At 40.6% G+C, this 24,490-nt stretch overlaps 1 protein-coding gene across 2 annotated transcripts in view; it reads right to left on the reverse strand.

The window, feature by feature from the left end:
* SUSD3 (sushi domain containing 3) overlaps positions 1-24,490 on the reverse strand; it is a 52,794-nt gene that overhangs the window by 22,304 nt on the left and 6,000 nt on the right. For both annotated transcript variants that reach the window (XM_039547116.1, XM_039547117.1), the window contains exons 2-3: positions 3,820-4,008; positions 2,150-2,297 (exon numbers count right to left, since the gene is read on the reverse strand). In XM_039547116.1, coding sequence (XP_039403050.1) covers positions 2,150-2,297; positions 3,820-4,008 — 337 coding nt within the window. The remainder of the gene's footprint in view (positions 1-2,149; positions 2,298-3,819; positions 4,009-24,490) is intronic.

Genomic DNA, 24,490 nt, shown 5'->3' on the forward strand with positions numbered 1-24,490 from the left:
CCACACAATTTACCCAGTGTTCCCAGCTCCCTCCAGCCACTGGAGCAGAGGATGAGCTCAGGACCTGAACCAAGAGCCCCCTTGTGGCAGCACAACAGAAAGTCATTGGACCAGCCTGAATTCAGTTTACACACATTTTTGGTTATATGGGTTAAAAACAGTCAAATGCAGGAGAGCAGCTAGACGTATGGCTAGGAGAAAGGGGTGGCTACAAGGGGAGTAGGTAGGCAATGGATGGAGATATGGTGGCAACAAACAGAGGATCCAAGAAAAGGGAATCATCTTATATTGTGATGATGTAGCTAGAGTTGGTTGAAAATTTTCCAGTGAAATGTTTTTCCATCAGAAAATGCCTATTTGTTGAAAATGAAACATTCCATGGGAACACATCGATTATGAAAGTGTGTTTGGAAAAAAATTGAAAACAAACATTTTGATAACATCAAACTTCTCACAACAAAAAGTTTTGATGTTTCATTTAAAGGACTTTTGGCTTAGAACTTTATTTCAACATTGTAGTATAAAATGATGATATAATAAAAAAAGGTAAAAAAAAATCAAAATCAAAACAAAATAACTTGACTGACCCCAATTATTTTCCCCAAAAAATTTTGTTTAGTGGAAAATTTCAAAAAATTATTTGCTTTTGTTCTGATTTCAAACAAAACCAAATTGCAACACTGTCTAACTTCCCACGGAATGGAAATTCCAGTTCCAAAACAGCTCTAGATGCAACTGTACATGGAGGAGGCTGGAGCCAGAGCTGGCCCCATCTGCCCCATATTGCTCCTTCTGGGTTTGAATCCAGCAACGTGAGCAGCAGGAACAGCGGCGGAGACAGTGCAGAGCAGGTACCACAATGGGACTTGGTGGATAGGAAGCTGGGTTCTGGGCAGGTGTGAAGGAGTCGAGAGGCTTCAGGCCTGAGTACCACTGAAGATGAATGCAGGTGTGGGAGTGGAATGTATGAGAGACAGAAAAAGGGGACACCATCATGATGTCAGCAGTGGCACAGATGCCAACATGCTCACTATCCTGGGGAGCGTTAGTGCATGTAAATCTTTGCTTTTGGCAGAAGGTGAGATATGTAATGAGCTAGAGCTGTATCCTCCCAAGAACAACAGGAAATCAGATAGCTCATAAGGCTCTACTTGATCATTCAAGCGCTTTTCACACCCTGGGAGGTAGGAGAAGTGGATTCAAATCTCTGCCTGATTCAGAGGAGGGATTTGAGTGGTGAGTTCCTTAAGCCCAGGTGAGTGCTTTAATCACCAGCCTCTAGAGTCACTCTCTCAGTCTGTGTAAACACTTAAATATTTTTCAGACCAAAGTGCAACAGCTTTAGTAGGGAAGACTGAGACTAGAATAGCCTATAGCCTAGGGGTTAAGATGTTCAGCTAGGGAAATAGGAGTTCAAATCCTTGCTCCAGAGTGAGGATCCAAAACTGGGTCTCCCCTCCCAGGCACAACCCCCAACCACTTGGCTGAAGGCTATAAAGACACAGATACAGACACAGTTTGCCAGCCTGAAACAGACTTTTCTGATTTGTGCACAAATTCCAAAGAGTTGCAGAACCAAGCCAAGTATTTTTTCGGTTTGCTGGCCAAGCTGGAAAAGTCAATTATTTGCCCAGCTTGAGTCAGGAAGCAGAGTCCTCTCTCTCACCAGCACTCCTGTGCATCACACCTGGGTCCCCATTTTAGGTCAACTTTACAGACGGCGGGCATTTTGGTGGCTGACCCACTGTGAGGTTAATTCTCCCAGCAGACTGTACTCAGAAGTAAAGTTAGAGCAAAGGGACACCGATAGATAGAGAAAAGGAGAGGGAATAATACAGTCCATCCCATCAGAATCCAAGGAGAGGGAGTATGGCCCAGTGGCTAGGACTTGGGTTCCACTCATTCCTCCATCACAACCTCCTGCGTGACCCTGGGCAGGTCTCTGTGGCTCAGATCCTCAGTCTATAAAATAAGGATACTACTACTACTACTTTCCAGGGGTGGTGTTAGGATGAATATGTTTAAAAAGAGGAAGTGGTTCTCAAATATTATGACTATGGGGGCCGTGTGAGTAAGATACGTGGCTCTTCCTTCTCTGATGGGTATCTTTGTCAGTTTCACAAGGCTTTCATTGTGGAATGAGACGTACCTTTCAGTTCTCCTCCTTTCGTTTTTCTTAACGCACTTGATGAGACAACAGGTCAAAAAAGCCATAGACATCAGCAGGATGATGGCACAGCTCACAATGGAGGCAATCACTGCTACTTTAAATCCAAAAGCCTCATATTTCGATATGGCTGCAGCAAAGCAAATACAGAAACAGGTTTCCAAAATGAACACCTTATTAAATTTAGCTCTCTCATTTCCATTACACTGTGCTGAAGTCTACCTGCTTCACACTCTTGCTAATAATAATGCAATGAAAACTTTCACGTTAGTATGCCCTAAGACACTCAAAGACATTTGGCTTCATTTCAAAGCTAAGAATGTCTCAAAGGTGGACTATTAAAAAATCTCTTATTTATAAGTTACTAATTAATTGTTCACAAGTAACTTTGCCAGTGCAATTAATCAAACACGATGCTGCCAGCATTGCAATAACAAAAAAAGCACAACTTTGTCAGTATCTCAAATGCAAATGATGTACCGGAGGTTTTCTGAAATCAAATTTTAACAAGGACTAGAGCTGCAAAAACAAATACTGGAAAGGAAAGGAACGATTTAAATTAGCCCTGCTTAGGGGAACAATAGCTCTGTACAATGATATCTTAGGACTGAGAATGGGACAGATCATGGAAGCAGCAGTAAACGTGTAGGGTTGGACGTTGGGGATGTTGTAGGGGTGAGAAAGAAATTATCCAAAGTAATGAAGAAGCATGGGTAGGGTATAACAACCTATGCCAGTCGAGTCTGAGCACTGATATTGTCTTGTTAAAGCTACTCCTACTTCTTACATTACCCTGACTGCAAGGTTTAGAATTGTTTCTGTTGAATTCCATAGATAGTGTTATGCTTTTACAATCTTTAAAACTGAATGTTCTAATGTACGTACTATAATGGAAGCCTCCTAAATCAGATGTAAGTATGGCTCAACTGAAGCAGGAATTCCAGGTGCATGGCAAAGTTATTCGTCTACCTATAATGTTAATGTGAGACAAGGTCCCAAGCTTCAAACTTGAGGTCTATTCTGAATTTCAAACACACAGAAGTTCACAGGCATTGTGATCCAGAGTTTTGCTTTGGGCCCATTTCTAGTTAAATTATTGTTGTGCGTGTAATAAATAAGGAACAGCGCAGAGTGAAAGGCAGCTAATATTGTTGCCATTCAAGCCCTATTTTTCAATATGATAGCTGCTCCATTCTACTACCCACAGGCAACAGGGTAATTGTACTTTACAAATATCTCCATGTTCTTTGCCGCATGATTCCTCCTGAAAACAATGGAATTAAATAATGCAATATACAGGTACAGTCTCATTGATCATATCTATACATTTTCCTGACAAACAGCAGCACATTTTGCAGCTATAGAGACAAATTTATCCCTGGTCTAACTCTACTGAGGTCACTGATATTAGACCAGGCACAAATCTGGCTAAAAGTCTTTCCAGTGTAGTAATTCATGATGTCTGAATGTGCCTGGAGTGCCATTATAGCCAGTGGCAACAGCGATGAATGAAATTCAACATGCCCTCTTCTTTCCACAGAACTCTGGAATTAATCCTCATGTCATGCCAAAGCTTCATAGGTTACCCAGGGCAAACGACAAGAGGGTAACGCAGAAGAGGTGTTGAGTAATTCTGGAAGAAGAATCCTTACGTTTGCATGAGGGAACTCCGGCAGTCCACTGTGTACTGTCTCCCTTCCATATGCAGGTTACGAGTCCCTGTCCCACAAGCAGGTGCTGAGCGGAGCACTGGAATGTTATCACCGTTCCGACAGCGGTGCCATCGCCATGAATTATCTGTAGCGTGCCAAGCTGAGGGGGGAAGATTTGGCTACACTGCCCTGCAGATTTAAAAGAACAGAACAAAACAATGAAATGTTAGGGCCAAATCCCAGGTCCACTGAAGTTAAGGGGAGTTTTAATTTTTACTTTAAGAGGATCATGTTTTCACCCAGTATGAGGAAATGGTCAATAAGCAAACAAACGCAGAGACTTCTTTAAAAGTGAAATTCACTCTCAGCCGAGCACCAACCAATGGGCTGAGTCTCACTTAAACCCTACAATGCACTGATAGCTGAAGTGGGATGGAGGTAGGTGGTGCATAGACTGTGTTGGCTCCTCAAACAAGGGTGAATTTCATTCTACATCTTTCGTGAGGTTCTCTATTAAGGATGCTATAGTACAAAATAGATTTTTGAATGTATTATGCCGTGCTATCAAATTGCTTGCATTCAAATTTTCTTTTGAGGCCTTACTAGTGTCAATTTTGTTTTATTTGCGTGTCAAGAAAGATCTTAGTACCTCAGAGTTTAATGCTAGAGTTGATTATCTCTGCTTTTTAAAAACATTTCTCTTTAACTCTGTTCTCTGTAGTAACCTCTCCCTTCCCCCTCACTTTTCTCCTTGTACTAAAATCTTTAGTTCATATTGTTCTCTCTGGAATAGCTGAGTGGTAGGTGTTTTGTGACCTGTTTTGGCAGTTCTCTCTATATACTGATTGTTACTGCCATGAAATGCTTCATTTAGCATTTACTGTCCTACTCGTTTTTTAATACGATTTAATTGCTCAGTCATTAAGAAAATATACAGCATTCTGATACAGCTAAAAGACAACAAAATGGAGTGATTTTTCTAGTCTCATATGTTTGGACTAACATAACCCTGATATCATTGTATGCATCCTTTCATTCATGTTTAATAAACACCAGTGTTTCTCTTTTTCAGCATTTTAACATCTGAGACTCTGATCCTTCCATTGATTCTCCCAGAGACTTCAGTGGGCATCCATACACACTCAGCGGCAGCTGCACCACCGGTTGCAACACAGGGGTTTTAACTATTATAATAAAAATAATAAAGGAGGTGGGGAGTTGCTCTTGAACTGTTTATAAGAGAGCAGAGGTTTACAATTACCAAGAACTTTCTTCTTTTTATAACTGTTTAGGAACTTTTAGCAGGTTTACATGTTCATATCACATCTGTTTTATTTTTATTTTTTAAACACACACACACACACACAGAGTTAGAGCAAAATCCTAGTCTTATTAAACTCAATAAGAGTTTTGTCATTGATTTCAAGGGGACCAGGACAGGGCCCTTCTTGGGACCTGATTCTTTTTTGGCTTACTTTGAAGCTTTTTCTTAAGGTCCAGCATTCAGCAACAGACTACGATGTAATTAAATAGCAGGTGCCAAAGCTTGAATTCTATAGGAACATATACATGCATCCTATGAAGAACTTGGCCCTGTGTTTAATTAATGTTGAGCTTCTGATATAAAAACAAAAGGTTGTTCAAAGTTAGATATAACTACCTGCCCTCAATGTAGGCCCTTAAAAAACAAAACTAACAAAAGCCACAGTGACAATCACTGTTCCAATCTATTATGCAAATATGTATTAAGGACTTGATTTTAAAAACACGACACTTGAAACCTGTGCATGGTTCTTTCTGTTTGCTGTGTTAGCTCTTTCAAACTTGTACCTTGTTGCAATAATTAGTATCAATAAGAGCAAATATTTCCTAGTGAGATTTCCCCTTGATCCTACCCTCCCCTGCCCCAAATACCTGATCATTAGTGCCTGCCTGATGTGTGAATTGTGCACCCTCTCTTTTTATTTAAAGGGACTACTGTGATTTTTTGAAAATGGGTTGAGAGTCTTCTCCTGAAAAGCAGTTGTCACACCTGCAAAAATATAAATATCTGCTTCAGATAGTTTCGAGTTTCATGATTTCATTTTTTAAAATGCCAGAACATAGAGTATGTACTAGCCAATAAAGTGATCGGAGTTGACACTGATAACAGTGGAAAGTGCACAGTGTAACTTTGAGCAAAATTTGGCACATAGTACACCGCTACCTCGATACAACGCCACCCGATATAACACGAATTTGGATATAACACGGTAAAGCAGAGCTCCGGGGGGGAGGGGGGGGGGGAGCCTGCTCACTCCGGTGGATCAAAGCAAGTTCAATATAACACGGTTTCACCTATAACACGGTAAGATTTTTTGGCTCCCAAGAACAGTGTTATATCGAGGTAGAGGTGTATCTCTCTCAAGCAGCATAAACTAGCCTTCATTAGAATCCCTTAGTACACTTGTCTATTGGCCTGAAAGCTCTAGCATCTTCATCCAATAACCACTCTCCAAAGAACAGATAACTTGCCATTTGATTCTTTCCTTCAAGATACATTTAAAATAATCTGTTGACCTTCTCTGAAACATTAATACTCCAGTTAAATTACTAGTTAAATTACTCCTTGCTCTTTCTGTCCAATGCTTAATTTGTAATGAAAGAGGTGCTGGGAATCAAGCAATTTTTTTACATTCATACCAGATGCAGCAAGCCCAGAGGTGCCAGGGCTAGGCACTGCCAAGTGTAGAGGCACCAGGGCCCAGCCCTGGCACAAATTAAGCACCAATTCCTGTCCCATAATGATATACGTAGACCAGGCTTGTTCAGGGAAAGCCCCTGGCGGGCCGGGCCGGTTTGTTTACCTGCCATATCCGCAGGTTCGGCCGATCGTGGCTCCCAGTGGCCGCGGTTCGCTGCTCCAGGCCAATGGGAGCTGCTGGAAGCAGCACGGGCCAAGGGACATACTGGCCGCCACTTCCAGCAGCTCCCATTGTCCTGGAGCAGTGAACCTTGGCCACTCGGAGCTGCGATTGGCCAAACCTGTGGACGCGGCAGGTACACAAACCGGCCCGGCCCGCCAGGGGCTTTCCCTGCACAAGTGGTGGAACAAGTTTGGGAACCACTGATGTAGAGTAATGAAAACTTCTGAGCTCCAATTACCTTGCTGGCATTCCTTCTTGAGCTGTGTATTTTCAAACATTCCCTTCACTTGAGCCTTTAAGAGTGTCTAAGTCTTTCTCATCATCTGATGTGCCACTAAGCCGTGTGTATTTCCCTGGTGTGCCCCTGGGTCGTAGTAGCATTATGCCATCTCCTTAGGGAGTATTCCTGGACAGAGTGTACTTATGAAAATGGCTTCTCTGGACAGTGGCTAGTAAAGGGCAAAGCTTAAAAGGTTCAGTGGTTGAGTTTAAACAATCATCCTAAAGTTCAGAGCGAATCTGAAATTTAAATTATTCAAATCTCTGTGGTCTGAAAACTGGGCTAGAAATCTTGTCAGATCAGCTCTTGGCAAAAACACATCTTTATTTTGCCCAGGCACCCTCTCTCCTGGGATTTCAGAATGCTGAATTCAGGAAAAGCAGAGCAGGGCTAGGTTTTTGTTTTGTTGCTTCTTTCGGGGTTTTTTTCCAGAGCATTATCCAAATGCACAGATGGGTCTGGGTTTGTTCCAATTTGAATTTGGAGATAACATCAGGTCAGTTCTTCTTTTATCGAGAGATGGACCAAAAGCAAAACCCTGGATCAGAACATCCTTGAACAGTGAGGGAAGTCCAGGTTCAAAGCAGAGCTTTGTGACTCAGACTCATCTCCAATTCTATCTGAACTATTCCACTCATCCTTATTTTCTCCTCCTCTCCAATATGTTTTTTTCTCTCTTATGTGGATCTAATACCTGCTGATATTAACAACATGTAATCTTTTTACAGCCATTTCTTGCAGTGACTTTCCTGCCATTTTAACCTTACTCTTCTGTTTCTAGAAAGATGATCATTGCTGTAAGTTTCCTGCCCTTCTATTTAGATAAGCAGATGTTCTATGGCTTTATCCTTTGTATACTCCCCAGGCACGTTCATCTGACTAGATCCATTATAATTAGGAAGTTAGTTTTACGTGTAGAATATTTGCTGCTAAAGTGCCTCCTGAAGTAAAACATAATTGCTGGATAAACATTTGTGATAGCAAAGTTGCATCTGGACCTAAAATTTCTGGATATGTGAGTGTCTAGATCCAGGCTTTTGGCATGTGTTTATATCTAGAAAATATGAGCTAAAACAAAACAAACGTTGTTCATGCTCCTTTCATGTCTTTGCATCTTCCAAACATGCAACTCCTTGTCAACTAGGGCTCAGTCCTGTGAGGAATTCGAGATTAATTTGTGGTCTGAATCATTTGTAAGCAGGTCATTGTGAGTACTCAAAATTCATGATGTTTTGGTTAGCTTTGACTGGTCACAAGGTATTATTGCTACTCCCTTAGCTGGTGAGTGCAACTTTTAGAATCTGGTTACCATTACAAATATGAGTTCAAAATTCACTATTTACATATTCAAATATTAGTTTACTACAAATATTTGTGGTGAAGCAAGCAGAGTGGACACAAGTTCTTTTTAAAAATTCAAATGCAATTTTGTTTGTTTGATTTAGTAAGGGGGATTAACCAAACTGCTTGACTAATCTTGCATAACACCTGCCTACACTGTGTATGGTTCTAGCATATGGTATCAGCTCTCATCTTTCAAAAATAGTAGCAATAATCACGCAATTTTAGAAGCAGCCTCAAGCCACAAAATTTAGATCCAGGTTTGAATTTTGAATGCCCTAACGTTCACAACATTTGGAATTTTGTTGTCAGCTCTTTGCAGAGCGAAAGGTCACTTACAAACATTAATTTCTCAGTTTGAATTCACATTCAGAGCAATCTCAGGGTGTTCAGATCTTGCATTTTGGTTTAGGTATGGGGCCATTAAACTTGTTCAATAGTACAAAAGAATGGCATTATCCACAATAAATAAACAGATCACTTCACATGATCAACAGATCAACATCCCAGAATGAAAGCTATTTAAATGTGGCATAATATGTAAACTTTAATTTACTCAAACCAGGGGGTTTTCTGAAGTAGACAAGCATATAATTTCCAGACACTGAAAAAATAAATAATATGTAATGGTTAAAAGGAAAAAATCTAAGATAAAATCATACAAACATTTCCTCCCATGGCCAGGTAAGATTATCTGCATAGCAGTATCAATTTGTCAGAAACAGTTACCAAGCACACTTTGGATTTATATTTTGCTGATAAGAGAACAAACATGAAATGGCACCCTGAGAACATTTGCCTAGAAAACATTTCTTGGGCACCTTCTTCTTGTATTACACAGAAAAACAGAAGAAACACCAGACAAAAAGCTGTTGGAAAGGCGCAAGTTGATCACTGCTCGCCAGTGATTCAGAAGTAGGAAGATCCTTGGCGTTCTCTCATTATCCCCATTACTCACGTAAACCTAGCTGTGCCATTTCTTATTGCTTGGCTTTTCATGATGCCAGTAAGAACTAGAACTCCTGGCTTGCTAAACCATTACACCAGTAAATAGGCTGATTCTATTACTGCAGGCAAACGTTTCACCAAAATGCGTTCTGAAAATGTATGTCCCTAAGTCACAAACACCTGCTGACCCTCCATGAAGACCTCACATAAGAAGAGAGCTGTGATATCCCACATGTAGGCAGCACTCATGACAATATTTTCACTTTACATCATGATAGCAACCAAAGACCCCCCATGAGGGTTGGGGTCCAAACTGCATTGGGCACTGCATCCATACATGGGAACTCAGTCCCTGCTCTCAAGAGCTTACGTTCTAATTCAGGCATTTATACAGATTTTCAGGAAATCAGTGTTAAACGTGACACCTACAAAGCTATCAAATTAACAGGCAAGTTCGGCCATTCAGGACTTGCACCAATGGAGAGCATTTTACGAGCTTCTGAGCTGTGCTATAGCCATCTAGAAGCGTGTTGCCTGTCAAGTCTTGTTATGGCTTAATTATATAATAATGACTTGCTCCAGCAGTTTCTAATAAAAGCACGTCAGCAATCTCGACAGCTGAATGGCCTGGCATTTCTTGTCTATTATATGGCTTTGTACATGTCATGTTTAAAACTAAGTACCTGAAAAGCAATAAAAAAAAAAGTTGTGGTGCATTCAATAGAGTGGGCAAGGGTTGGTAATGGCTCAGAGCCAACAATACTACACAAGTATTTGTGAAATCGTTTCCTTAGCTTATAAGTCAGCTTGAGCTCTACATTCAATGGCACTAACACGTTCTGATTTTAAGAAAATGCTGTAATATGCACAGGTTTACATGACAGAGAAGCAGAGCAGTCCAGGGAATGGGGCACTGAAAGGATAGTCAGGACACCTGGGTTCCATGCCTGGCCTTGACACTGACCAGCTGTGTGACCTTAGGCAAGTCACTTCATCTCTCAGTGACTCCATTCCTACCACCCTTTGTCTTGTCTATATTAGCCCTGATCCTGTAACATGTAAGCTGCAGATTCTATAGGCCAGGCTCCCCAGTCAGACTACATCTCCCATGGTGCACCATGGCCAGGCTTCTCCTCATTAGGAGGGGAGACTGTGGTGCATTATGAGAGATGTCAAACCAGGGAGCCCAGCCTATAGAGGAGAATAGGAGCATGACGCACCTGAACTACAACTCCCACTAGGCACCATGGCAACATTTCCAAACCAAAATATTTCAGTTTCTGGACTAAATATTTTCGTTTTCAAAAGCTGCAATTGTTTGCCGGAAAAAAAGTCCATTTTCCAACCAGCTCTAATTGTTAGGCCAACTTTGAGCACTCTTGAAAATCCCACCTTTAAAATGTGCCCTATCATTGAAAACAGTTTTTAAATGTAAAAAGAAAAGGCATTTGAGGAAAGTGCCATTAAAAATAAAATTAAAAAAAAAGATTACTCGCTTCATTGGTATATCAATCCTCTGACTGTTCTTCCAGCTCCAATCTATAGCGTGGCAGGACTGGGCTTTGAGCTTTGGGACCACACAGGAAAGTTTAAACTTAGGCTGTCTTGAGGGTCTTTAGCGCTTTTCTACAGTCTGCTTTGTAGGTAAAAATGCATTAGTTTTGTATCAATAAATTGCTTGCCAAATAATTAGCAATAACACAGTGCTTCTGCAACACTCCTCTGTGACGGATGCCCAAGTGTCCATGGAGCTGCTTTCATCACAACTGGGAAGCATCTGCCAGTCTTCAAGAAATGATGCTTCCCGTTATCTGTAGACATGTACAATAGTTCTGGGGTTTCCAGAGGTTGTTTTAAACTAGCTACACCCAATAAAACAGACACATCTCTACACTGCTCAGCTGCTTCATGCCCTTTTGTGTCAGGTGTTTCTCTGGTTTGAATTCAGCCAGGATCGAGCGTGTGCAGAAGTCACAATCAGACAAAAGCAAGCTGCAAAGCAACCTTGAGAGAAAAGAGCAGTGAAGGCTGCACGTTAACAGGAGAGAAATTCTGCTTATAAATGCGCCCCGGGAAAGCAAATAAAGCACACGGTCAAAATGGGAGGTTGTGTACAAACAATTGCATCCATTGTCTGCATTAAAAACAAGGCTTTTTTTAATCTTGACAAATCACCTTATCCTTAGGAAAGATATTTAAGTCACTCCACATCTACGTTTGGATACAATCTGAGCAATTAACATAACATGAATATTTGGTTTTAGAATGCAGCATTTATGATGAAATACAAACTTTCATACTGTGCTTCAGTTGGCAACACTCCCCATTTAGAATAAGTTTTACAGCTATATAAAAGGTTACCTTTGCTTTAGCAAATTGAGAGTCCCACCAAATTTAAGTGGAGGCTAAAGTGCTTGCAAGTAGAGATAGGCTTCAACCAAAGCCCCACACCCAAGCACCACCCAAACATAAGAAAGACTGGATCTGGATCCAGATATTACCTTGTTCAGCTGGCCCTTAGCTCAGTGGGCCAAACTAAAACCGCAGACTCAAAGACTTCTGAGCCAGGGAAAGTTAGGAGCTGAACTTCATGTGTCTAATCCTTGTGTTTGACTGAGCTCCACTTGATGCAAGACCCACATAGGGTGGGGTGGCAAAGGTGCTGTTACACCATCTTTGAGGTAACCTGATCCTGGGCCTGACCAGGGACTGGTTCTGTCCCCTGTGCAACTTACAGCAGCCTTGGAGGTGCCGTCACTGCACTCGGCTGCCTAGGACCCATTTTATACAGCCACACTCCATACACCAATAGCTGCAAGGGCGTAGTACTGGAGACAGCTAAACTGATTCCGATACCTGGGGACTCCCCCATGCTAGGAAGGAGTCTTTAGCTAGCGAGATAAGCTGACTTCAAAGGCCTTTTTGTGCTGCTAGAGCAGCATAAAGGGCCATAGCAGGACCAAGGATCTTCTGTTACATCTGAACCATCTCTCTATAATAGGCCAAACGAGAACCCTAGATTCCAATAACCCTCATCCAGTTAGTTTTTTAATTGTCCAGCCCAGTGATTCCTAGTAAAAATTAGGACTAAACACTAAGGACACTTTTCAGAGATAACGCTAAAGGTGCAACTGCAAACCATCTGAATGAGAAGGAAAGATAGGAAGAATAGTAACTGGCTAGAATGGCTCCATCAGTAGCTCTTTAATGACCTGAAAATTTAAAAAGGAATCCTACAAAAAGTGGACAATTCACTAGAGAGGAGTACAAAAGAATATCACGAGCATACAGGGACAAAATCAGAAAGGCTGAGGCACAAAATGAGTTATGCCTCGCAAGGAACACAAAGGCAATAAGAAGGGGTTCTTTAAATACATTAGGAGCAGGAGAAAGATGAAGGAAAGTGTAAGTCCTCTACTTAGTGGGGAAGGAGAGCTAATAACAGATGACATCAAGAAGGTTGAGGTGTTTAAGAGCTATTTTTGCTTCAGTCTTCATTAGAAGGTAAACTTTGACCAGAATCTTAACACAATATTAACAACAACGGGGCGGGGGGGAAGGGAGGGAGGAGGAGAGGAACACAAGCCAAAATAGGGAAAGGACAGGTTAAAGAATATTTAGATGAGTAAGTCGGTAAGACTTGATTAAATTTACTCTAGGGAACTTAAGGAATTAGATGAAGCAATCTTGGAACCATTAGTGATGATCTTTGAGAACTTATGGAGGATGGGTGAGATCCCAGAGGACTGGAGAAATGCAAACATAGTACCTATCTTTAAAAGGGGGAACAAAGAGGCCCTGGGGAACTATAGACCAGTCAGCCTAATTTTGATTCCTGGAAAGATACTGGAACAAATTATCTAACAATCAATTTGTAAACACCTAGAGGATAAGAAGATTATAAGGAATAACCAGCACGGATTTGTCAAAAACAAATCATGCCAAACAAATCTCAGTTCATTCTTAGACTCATAGACTTTAAGGTCAGAAGGGACCATTATGATCATCTAGTCTGACCTCCTGCACAATGCAGGCCACAGAATCTCACCCATCCACTTCTATAACAAACCCCTAACCTATGTCTGAGTTATTGGAGTCCTCAAATTGTGGTTTGAAGACCTCAAGCTGCAGAGAATCCTCCAACAAGTGACCCATGCCCAATGCTGCAGAGAAAGGCGAAAAACCTCCAGGGCCTCTGCCAATCTGCCCTGGAGGAAAATTCCTTCCGACCTCAAATATGGTGATCAGTTAAACCCTGAGCATGTGGGCAAGACTCACCAGCCAGCATCCAGGAAAGAATTCTCTGTAGTAACTCAGATCCCACCCATCTAACATCCCATCACAGACCACTGGGCATACTTACCTGCTGATAATCAAAGATTAATTGCCAAATTAATTGCCAAAATTAGGCTATCCCATCATATCATCCCCTCCATAAACTTATCAAGCTTAGTCTTAAAGCCAGATATGTCTTTTGCTCCCACTACTCCCCTTGGAAGGCTGTTCCAGAACTTCACTCCTCTAATGGTTAGAAACCTTCGTCTAATTTCAAGTCTAAACTTCCTAGTGTCCAGTTTATATCCATTTGTTCTTGTGTCCACATTGATACTAAGCTTAAATAATTCCTCTCCCTCCCTAATATGAATCCCTCTGATATATTTATAAAGAGCAATCATATCCCACCTCAACCTTCTTTTGGTTAGGCTAAACAAGCCAAGCTCTTTGAGTCTCCTTTCATAAGACAGGTTTTCCATTCCTCGGATCATCCTAGTAGCCCGTCTCTGAACCTGTTCCAGTTTGAATTCATCCTTCTTAAACATGGGAGACCAGAACTGCACACAGTATTCCAGATGAGGTCTCACCAGTGCCTTATATAACAGTACTAACACCTCCTTATCTTTGCTGGAAATACCTCGCCTGATGCATCCTAACACTGCATTAGCTTTTTTAACGGCCATATCACATTGGCGGCTCATAGTCATCCTGTGATCAACCAATACTCCGAGGTCCTTCTCCTCCTCTGTTACTTCCAACTGATGTGTCCCCAATTTATAACTAAAATTCTTGTTATTAATCCCTAAATGCATGACCTTGCACTTTTCACTATTAAATTTTATCCTATTACTATTACTCCAGTTTACAAGGTCATCCAGATCTTCCTATATGATATCCCGGTCCTTCTCTGTGTTAGCAATACCTCCCAGCTTTATTAGCACATTCCCGCTTTTTGTGCCAAGGTCAGTAATAAAAAGATTAAATAAGATTGGTCCCAAAACTTATCCCTGAGGAACTCCACTATTAACCTCCTTCCAGCCTGACAATTCACCTTTCAGTACGACCCGTTGTAGTCTCCCCTTTAACCAGTTCCTTATCCACCTTTCAATTTTCATATTGATCCCCATCTTTTCCAATGCAACTAATAATTCCACATGTGGAACCGTGTCAAATACCTTACTGACAAGGTTAACTGGTGGGAAGCTGTAGTCCTGATATAGCCTGATTTTAGTAAGGGTTTTGATACCGTCTCACATGACATTCTCAGAAACAAATCAGGAAACAGAGGTCTAGAGGAAATTACTATAAGGTGGGTGGCAAAACTGGCTGAGAAACCATATTCAAAGAGTAGTTATCAATGGTTTGCTGTCAAACCGGGGTATGTATCTAATGGGATCTGTCCTTTGTCCAGTTCTATTGAATATTTTAAATAATGACTTGGTTAACTGAACATGCTTATAACATTTATGGATGACACCAAGTGGGGAGGGGTTGCAAGCACTCTGGAGAACAGGATTAGAATTCAAAATAACCTTGACAAATTGGAGAATTGGTCTGAAATCAACAAGATGAAATTCAAGAAAAGTACAAAATACTGCACTCCGGAAAAAAAAATCAAATGCACAGCTACAAAATGGGGAATAACTGGCTACGTGGTAGTACTGCTGAAAAAGATCTGGGGTTATAGTGAATCACAAATTGAATATGAGTTAATAATGTGATGCAGTTGTGAAAAAGCTAATATTCTAAGGTGTATTAACAGGAGTGTCATATGTAAGACCCAAGAGGTAAGTGTCCCTTTTTACTTGGCATTGATGATGCCTCAGTTGGAGGTGTGTGTCCGGTTCTGGGTGCCACACTTTAGAAAAGATGTGGATAACTTGGAGAGAGACCAGTGGAGAGCAACAAATTGATAAAAAGGTTAGAAAATCAGACCTGTGAGGAAAGGTTAAAAAAACTGGGCATGTTTAGTCTTGAGAAAAGAAGACTGAGGGGGACCAGATAAGCGTTTTCAAATATGTTAATGGCTGTTACAAAGAGGACTGTGATCAATTGTTCTCTGCATCCACTGAAGGTAGTACAAAAACTGTAAGGGGCTTAATTTGCAGCAAGGGAGATTTAGGTTAGATATTAAGAAAAACTTTTAACGAGAGGGATAATTAAGCTCTGGAATAGGCTTCCAAGGGAGGTTTTAGAATCCTCATCATCGATGTTTTTAAGAACAGGCTAGACAAACACCTGTCATGAATGGTCTAGGTATACTTGGTCCTGTCTCAACACAGGAAGCTGGACTAGATGACCTCTCAATGTCCCTTCCCAGTCTACATTTATATGATTCTGTGATGGGTTCGGTCACAGAGATCCCCTTGGGACTATCACCTGATGTGCTGAAATTACCTCTGAGCCCTTTTTCCCTGCCAGCTTGGGACATCCAGAACCCTGCCTTGTTGAGCCAGACTCCAGCATCCAGACACCCAGCTCCCAATGGGACCCAAACCCCAAATAAATCCATTTTACTCTGTATAAAGCTTATACAGGGTAAACTCATAAATTGTCCACTCTCTATAACACTGATAGAGAGATATGCAAAGCTGTTTGCTCCACCAGGTACTAATCACTTATTCTGGGTTCAGTAATAAACAAAAGTGATTTTATTAAGTATAAAAAGTAGGATCAAGTGGTTCCAAGTAATAAGAGACAGAACAAAATAAGCTACCAAGCAAAATAAAGCAAAAACACGCAAGCCTAAGCCTAATACATTAAGAAACTGATTACAGGTAAATCTCACCCTCAGAGATGTTCCAATAAGCTTATTTCACAGACTAGACTCCTTTCTAGTTTGGGCCCAATCCTTTGCCTTGGTACAGACCTTGTTAGTTCCAGCAGCCATCTTAGGTGGTGACTAGGAGTCTTCTCATGACTGCTAGCCCCCTTTGTTCTGTTCCACCCCTTTCTATAGCTTTGGCACAAGGTGGGAATCTTTTGGCTCTCTGGGTCCCCATCCCTCCTTCTAAATGGAAAAGTACCAAATTTAAGATGGATTCCAGTATGGATTCCTGTGAGACCCCAGCCTCCACTCTTCCTGGGCTGGTCCACACGTGCACAGGAAGGTTTGTAAGTAAGCAGAGCCATTTACAGTTCATTGATTCTGAAGCACCCTTAATGGCTTCCACTTAATATGTTTACATCAGTAATACAAGTTTATATCTTACTCTTCTAACTCCAGACATAGAAATAACGCATGCAAACAAATAGGATGAACACACTCAGTAGATTATAAGCTTTGTAATGATACCTCACAAGAAACCTTTTTCATAAAGCATATTCCAGTTACATCATATTCACATTCATAAGCATATTTTCATAAAGCATATGGAGTGCAATGTCACAGATTCTGTATGCTGCAGTTCTCCCTTTTTGCACAGCCTGAAGGGTATATTAATCCACAAGAAGTCCAAACTATACATCAAGAAAAATGCCGGATGAGTTTGACCAACAATAATGTATATGTGATTCCCCCCCACTTTGAATATGAGGAATATGTAAAATCTGTGTAAGCTGATTCTTCCTCATGTCTTTTATATTACTTTTTTAAAAGTGGATTTGTTCTGGTCACTGTGCAGCACTCCACGATTGATTTTTTTCCCCAGTTTACATCAAAGCCAAGTTATTCTAGTCCATAGATCTCACTTTCAGATTTAATGAAGAGAGCTATACTGAGTGTTTTTTTCTAATAAAGAACTAATTGATAAAAATAATCAAATGAAAAACAAAATATTTAAAGAGGTCTCTGGTAAAGTAAATACAAAGGTTTTTTTCTGCATTTTATTAGTACATTTACCAACATATTAAAACCATAAGGTACAATATCCCCGAGAAGTAAATGTATGACTTAATTAGCCAGCGCAGAAATGCTTCATCAACCTAGAAGCATTCATTTACTTACCTCTTCACTGCTATTTCTCTGTTAAAATAAACAATCAGCTATGGTATTCACCAGAATTATGCCTGTAAGCAAACCATTCACAAATAAAAATTACTTATGGAAGTGATGTCAACTGTTGTTTTTGCGATTAACTTATTTAGTAAATGGATCAATTATTTCTGTAGTGACTCTGTCTTCCCCTTTTGCCTCTGGGTATCATTTAATCCTGTTACTGATTTCTGATCACTCCATTCCATTATAAAGGAGATAAGGTAAGAAATAACGTACATGCTCTACTAAATATACAATCTGGGTCTTAGTCTCCAAAATGGAGATCCTAAACAGGATAAAATTAAGAGTTTTAAAACAGGAGTATTACTGGCTCTATCATCAGAATTTTAACAAACTCAGTCTATCAAATACTGTAAAGCACATTCAATGCCCAGGCAGGCAGGCATGCCACCTAACAGAACAAAACCAGCACACAATAAATAAACCATTCTGGACAGGTAAGGCCAGTCCTGCAATCCTTTCTAGGTAATGCAGGATCAAGTGTTAGATGTTACTATCAGGATTGATTTTTGTATCACTGACAAGAGCATTATCAATGTTTACAAAAAGAAAAAACACATATAACTGTTTCTAAAATACCACTGCTGCCAAAGAGAGGCCCGAATCACCTCCCTGGTTCTGAACACCTGTGAACTTTGGAGAGGTTCTGGATCTGGCTTCACAAGCTGGCATCTATCTTTATAAAAGGCTGAAACAAAACCACTCACGCAAACAACGAAACTATGGGTCTATATCTGGGCACCACCAAATCTAGTTTGCATCTGAAATTTGCAGCTCAGGTACATCACTCAATACAACTTCCTTTCTCACCAAGGAATAATGAAAACGGAGAAGAGAAAAAAAAGGGTAATTCCTTCTGCTGGGCCAACTTCCCTTTGTTCCTTTTTCTATGGCCCCCTAGTTCATCATTTCATCTTTTCCACTGAATAAAGGCACAGAGATCTTAGCAAACAGGCCATAAAAAGGTAACCAAATGTAATCAAATTACTCACTGCTCTCTTGATATTCTACATAGCATCCTGTCATCTGCAGCTGATCTTGACACTCACATCATCCACTCTGACACTAAAGGCATTGTGTCACTTTAACATTGCTTCACGATCACCCTGTCTCTTCTTAACCAGATTTTGTGAGGCTGGGAAATAGCCTCTCTGGCAGCAATTTCATTTACTAGGCAGAAAGCTGGTGAAGTCTCTAGTTTTATACCTAAAATATTTTCAGCTTCCATCATTATTTTTTCCCAGTGCTCATGAATAACATTTAATTCATTAAACACGTGCAGGCAACCATAGGATTTTTGCAGATAGTCCAAAATGATATGTTAACCAGAAGCCATATTTTCTAATTGAAACAATGACGACCCGAAATGTTAAAACTTTCCCTTATCCATAAGAAAGTTCATGTATTATCTTGGAATAATGTTCAAAACATCTTGGGTCATCACACAAGAGCTGAATGAAAATTGTCACCAGAAGCAGTACATTTGTGATTGTTTCAGGACAATTCAGATTTTAGTCTCCAGTTTAACATCTTGCGGACATACAGATCAAATCTCCATAGAGGGGGAAAAAAAAGCTCTTTATAGTGATTCTGTCTTTGGTGACTTTCTCATAAGGCCTATATAAGAGCCTCGGGTATAATAGAACTAAGAGTCTTTTATGAGGTCAAAACCTTTAAATCACATTGCTCGATCTATAAAGGGAGAAGGCCATGAATAGCATAGGCCTGAATATTCTTTTTATTATTTGTTAAGTATCAACTCTTTCCTTGGTGCTTTACCAGCCACAAAAATTAAAGCAGTCCCTGACCCCAAAATGATGACCAAATGAAACAAAAAGGCAAGAGCTCAAAATGGAGATGGGAGACATCAAACAGAAAACTGCATATGCACCACTGATTGGCAAAAAGCTTTCGGGAGCCAGTCCACGTGGCAGAACACAATTGTTGGAGCTAGTCAAAACATTTTTGCAAAACGGTTTTTTCATTAAAAAATGCTGCTTTGCTGAAGCCAAAACATTTTGTGGCGGTATATCAATTTTGATGACTTTGTAACAGGAAGCTTTCTGCGGTCCCAGGGTGGACTCTGGTTCCTAAGAGAGGAGAGACCCCTGCAGACTTAAATTCTGACTGTTCAAATCTGAAAACAGGATGTTTCAAGACAATTCTGTTTTATGGAAATGTCTGAAAGGCTTTGGTTTTGTTCCAGTGCCGAATGAACTCAAATTCCAAAACCTCGAAAACTGTTGTGAAGTGGAATTGTTCTCCAGCCAGCTCTAATAACAATACAGTATCAGCAATGGGCCAAGACCAGTTTGCTGTGAAAGTTATCAGGCGTTGCTCTTCACTACAAAGCTACTTAAACCCTCAAAGGGGCACCACAAAATGTTTGTGGTCAGGGGTGGGGGATGTGTTGGAAAAGGCGAGGAGGTTTGGGCTTTTTTGCAAAACAGGTAAAAATGAGATCTCCTTCCCTGTTCCCCATCCTTAGACCCAGTGGTAAGAATTTTTCACATAGCCCTGATAGTGAAGATTTATTAACACTTACTTGATCACCGGGGCAATTTACAGAGCAGGCTGGCAATGGAGATGGTAGCAGGAATGTGCTGCAGATTAGTTGATGTATTAATATATATTAGAACCTATAACAGAGGCAGATTTTTATTTTGTTTTACTTATGTGAATTGTCACCCACATTACAGCAGCTTTATAAATTCTATGAAATTCTGTAAAATTGGCAAACCTTTCTAGTATCATTATGAACATTTTGCAAAGACAAAACTATAATTTTTACCCATATTTAGCTATCCCTCTAAATGCCTCCGTAAATTAATCTTTGACCAGTTTTATTGTCTCTGAAAACAAATCTGGAAGTCGTCCCACCCACCTTTTCTTTTAATGGTTAAAAACTGTGAACAATGTACTAATACAAATCATTTGTTTCTATCAGTGGTTAAACATTACAGTATGTCCAAAGAAGGTCGGAAAGATGTAGTTTTCTATTTTTGCTTCAGGTAGAGATTGCCTTCATAAATTGCCCAGGGTTGCACACCCAGCATGGCTTACTGAGATAAGCTGCTAAATATGCACAGCTGGGTTGGTCCAGCAGATATCTGATCAGAAAATACTTTTTCAAAAAAGCTGTTATATTCATCAGTCTTCCTTATAGTGCACTACATTATGCTGTGTTAGCCCAAAACACAATAACGCAGCCCCATAAACTAGACCTTGCCTGTAGAAAGTGTCTGGTTGAAAGAAGAAAAGGGTTTAATTATAAACCAAGCACAATATTATCCATAATACTCTTGTGTATATTACACAGACACAGACACATATATATATATATATATATATATATATATATATATATATATATATATATATATATATAATTGATGTGCCCTGCCAAGCCTTTAGGGATAAAGCAGTGGGAGCGATGAGCCGATCAGGTATGAGGGACTGAGGATTTAAGGTGTGCAGTAGCCCTGGGGGAAGAGGTGGAAGAACAGAAAACAGTTATCTGAGCACAGGTGGTGGAGAAATGAATAAAAAATATATTACTATAGCAATATCAGGATGTTTGCCATTTTTCCTTGGTTTCAATGGTTCATTTAATTTGCAATATAAGTGGTAGGATTCAAATGCTGCCTGCAAAAGCTCTCTCATGAGGAAGAAAAGAGGGCCTGATCCTAAACCCAGAACAGACTATTAATCACTGGGATTCTTTGTAGTAAATATAGATCAGGGGAAAGATTCACTTGCCTGCTCTGTTACCTTTATAAAGGGAATGGAGTTCCCAGCTAGCACAGAGACAGCTTAGCTGCCTTCGAGACCTCACTCCCAACAGGCTCAATTGCAGGATCCTGTTGGGGGCAGGGAAAGGGAGTCCCCAGTTGATGACCCCCTTCCTTACAACTGAACTGAGCACAGTAGAGAACCTGGCTTCAGAGCTTTAATCTGCACTTGACGTATTATGACTCAGACCCTCAGCTGGTATAAACCAGTGTAGCTGGATTGGATTTCAATGAAGAGACACCAGTATACATCAGTTGGGGATTTGGCCCTATAGAGAGGGGCAGGTCTAGCCAATCTGGTGTGGTATGTTAAATAGAGCGTAGGTGTGTAAAATACATATATACAGGAATTAACACACCACATCAAACCAGATGTCTAGTCTGCCTCTGACAGTGGCCTTCCCCTTTTACCTCAGGATTGCCGGTCTTTTGCTCACAAAGCAGACAGTTCCCTGCCCAGTGGGCCCTACAAGGAAAATTCTGCAGCCCACATTCTCTCCTGGGTCAAAAACTGCCTAGTGGAGCGGAGTGGGAAGAGACCTCAGGGAACTGGCTACAGCTCCCTAATTCTCCAACTGCCCCGGCCCCAGCATAAGTTAAAACGGCCTGAGGGCTGTGCCAACACACACTAACAGGCTCCGGGCCTCAGCTGAGAATTAACAGAGTCAGGCTATACCCTGCCCCCAACGTGCTCCCTCCCATCCACTATACTGGAAGGAGGGGCAGCTGATGCATGAGCTGGTTAGACCACTTCATATAGGGTGACCAGATGTCCCGATTTTATAGGGACACTCCCGATATTTGGGGCTTTTCTTTATATGGGCTCCTATTACCACCCACCGTGTCCTGATTTTTCACACTTGCTGTCTGGTCACTCTAACTTCATACCATCTGATAGCTCCCCTAAACTAGGGTAATTCTCAGATGTCCAGTTAGAGTCAGGCGAGTCCGCTTTAAGCCACCTGAGTAGTGCAAAGAGGCAGGCTCAAGGGGTGAGAATTTTGCCTGTATCTTCTCTCCCATACTGGATACTGGCCTGTGCATGGTTCCTTTTGCTTCTGAACAATGAAGGCTGATCTTTAACTGGTTTTCTGTTTTAGACTGCTAGGTGTGTACTAAAGAACTGTGACCTAGCATTTGCACTTGTCAGCAAAAATGGCAGTGAATAATTGATTTTCTGTAGAAACCAGTGTTAGCTAGCAATAATATGTAATTTATTATGGTGATAGAAATCACTCATGTATTGAGAACCTAACAAAATAGCCCGATTTAACAATCTTCTCTGCAGTCTTATGACTATGTAAATTTTTTCACTGCTGAGGTCAGACTTCAGGATTCCAGATCCTTTTCATGGTGTGCGTGTGGATGTAGGTGTATAGATAAATAGATAGATACAGATATGGGGTGAGAGAGAGAGTGTGTGTGTGTGTGTGTGTTGTGTTTTAGTAGGAAAATAATACTGTTAACTGGCACAGAATCAACCGTGTGCAAGAGTTTAAAAGCGAACAGCAACTTGAGCTAAAAGCCGTACAGGATGAATGTTTTATATTTACAAGATCTGCTTATGGACTTGATTCTGTAAGGTGCTGAGTAGCTTTGATTTTAGCAGGAGTTGTAAGTGCTAAGCATCTTGCAGGACTGGATGCTGTAATAGAAATTAATGGATCCCAAGAGATATCTCTCCAAATCTGAGAAGAAAAGCCACAAATGCTGCACAGTACAATCCAATAAATGCACGTTTTGGCTTCCCTGATCACGAGGATTAGTGAAAGATGACAGGAATTGAAAGCGGCTTACTGCTGATTACTACTGTAATGAAAAGGAAAAGCAAAGTGAACCATTATAGATTAGCTGTAACAAAGCTGCTAGTGTCCTGAGCTACTGTACCAAAGCAGAGCTGTCCCTTGCCCTTTCTTGCAGAACATGTATTTGAGAAACTGAAGACCTGCACCCCTCCCAACTGCTCTTCCCCTTATGATTTAATTAATTTATTGTTGACTTTAAGAGTGGCATACAAGGGCCTGCGAGTCTGTGCGTTTAAACAGAAGAATATAATAGGATAGTCTACCATTTGTTTTTAAAATGGCAGTCAAGTATTAATCCATATCCAGGAAACGACCATAACAAGCCAAACACTGCAGTCCTTACTCACTTAGGCCCAGATTTATAAAGATATTCAGGCACTGCTGCACTCAGCATTGCAACACTGATGTAGGAGCCTAAATCCCATCAATAGCCAATGGGATTTGGGGTAAGTGCCTAAATCCCTTTTAGTAATTACATTTAAGCTCCTAAATCAGTTAGGCATTGCAATGCTAAACTCAGCAACACCAAAATACCTTTAAAAATCTGGGCCTTTGGTAAAACTACCACTGACTTGTATCGGAGATTTGTCTGCACAACGGGAGTTTTGCTTATTTGCCCCAATAGTGAATGTGCCTTGCTTTCTTTTTGTGAATGGTTCAGCATTTTGTAGCTTATGCATTTAAAAATATCTATGTCATCTAACAAAAACAAGCAAACAAAAGAAGAGAAGCATGGAAGGTCTGACAGTATTCCAGCAAGGCTGTAAATCGTTTCAGCATTACTCTTATCTGTTGATAAAGTCAATACTGAGCTGTAAAATAACTGTTGCTTATCAGCTACTGCAATTGAGAAAAAACACGTTAGAGTCTCCATGCTGAAATTAGCATGGGAGTGAATGCTACTACTGAAATAATGTATCCTTAATATTAAGAGGTGAATCCTGTACTCCTTAGTCTATATAGAAAATAATGGGAGTCTTGCCTGAGGAAGGAGAGCAGAAATTAACACTAGATACTTGACCAAAAGCATCCAGTTCTCTTTGATTTAGCTCTTCGGCTAGAAATCTTGTGATGTCAGGCTCTCTCTTGGGATTTCAGGGCTTTCCCAGTTCTGACATGATGGGAACAAAACCAATAGTTCTTTTGTATTTTATCTTCCTGGTGACACCAAAACCAGGAAGTGTAGAGCTATGTGACTTCAGATTTTTAAAACCTCAAAGTTTCAATCCAAACCAATTGGCTCCATCCTTATCTGAAACTCAGAAGTTGAGACGTAGTTCATCTGTATAATCTGAATAATTAATTTAAAACTAAATCAGACTAAAGCA

The sequence above is a fragment of the Mauremys reevesii genome, linkage group 7 (genome assembly GCF_016161935.1).
Source record: "Mauremys reevesii isolate NIE-2019 linkage group 7, ASM1616193v1, whole genome shotgun sequence".
NCBI lineage: Eukaryota > Metazoa > Chordata > Testudines > Geoemydidae > Mauremys > Mauremys reevesii.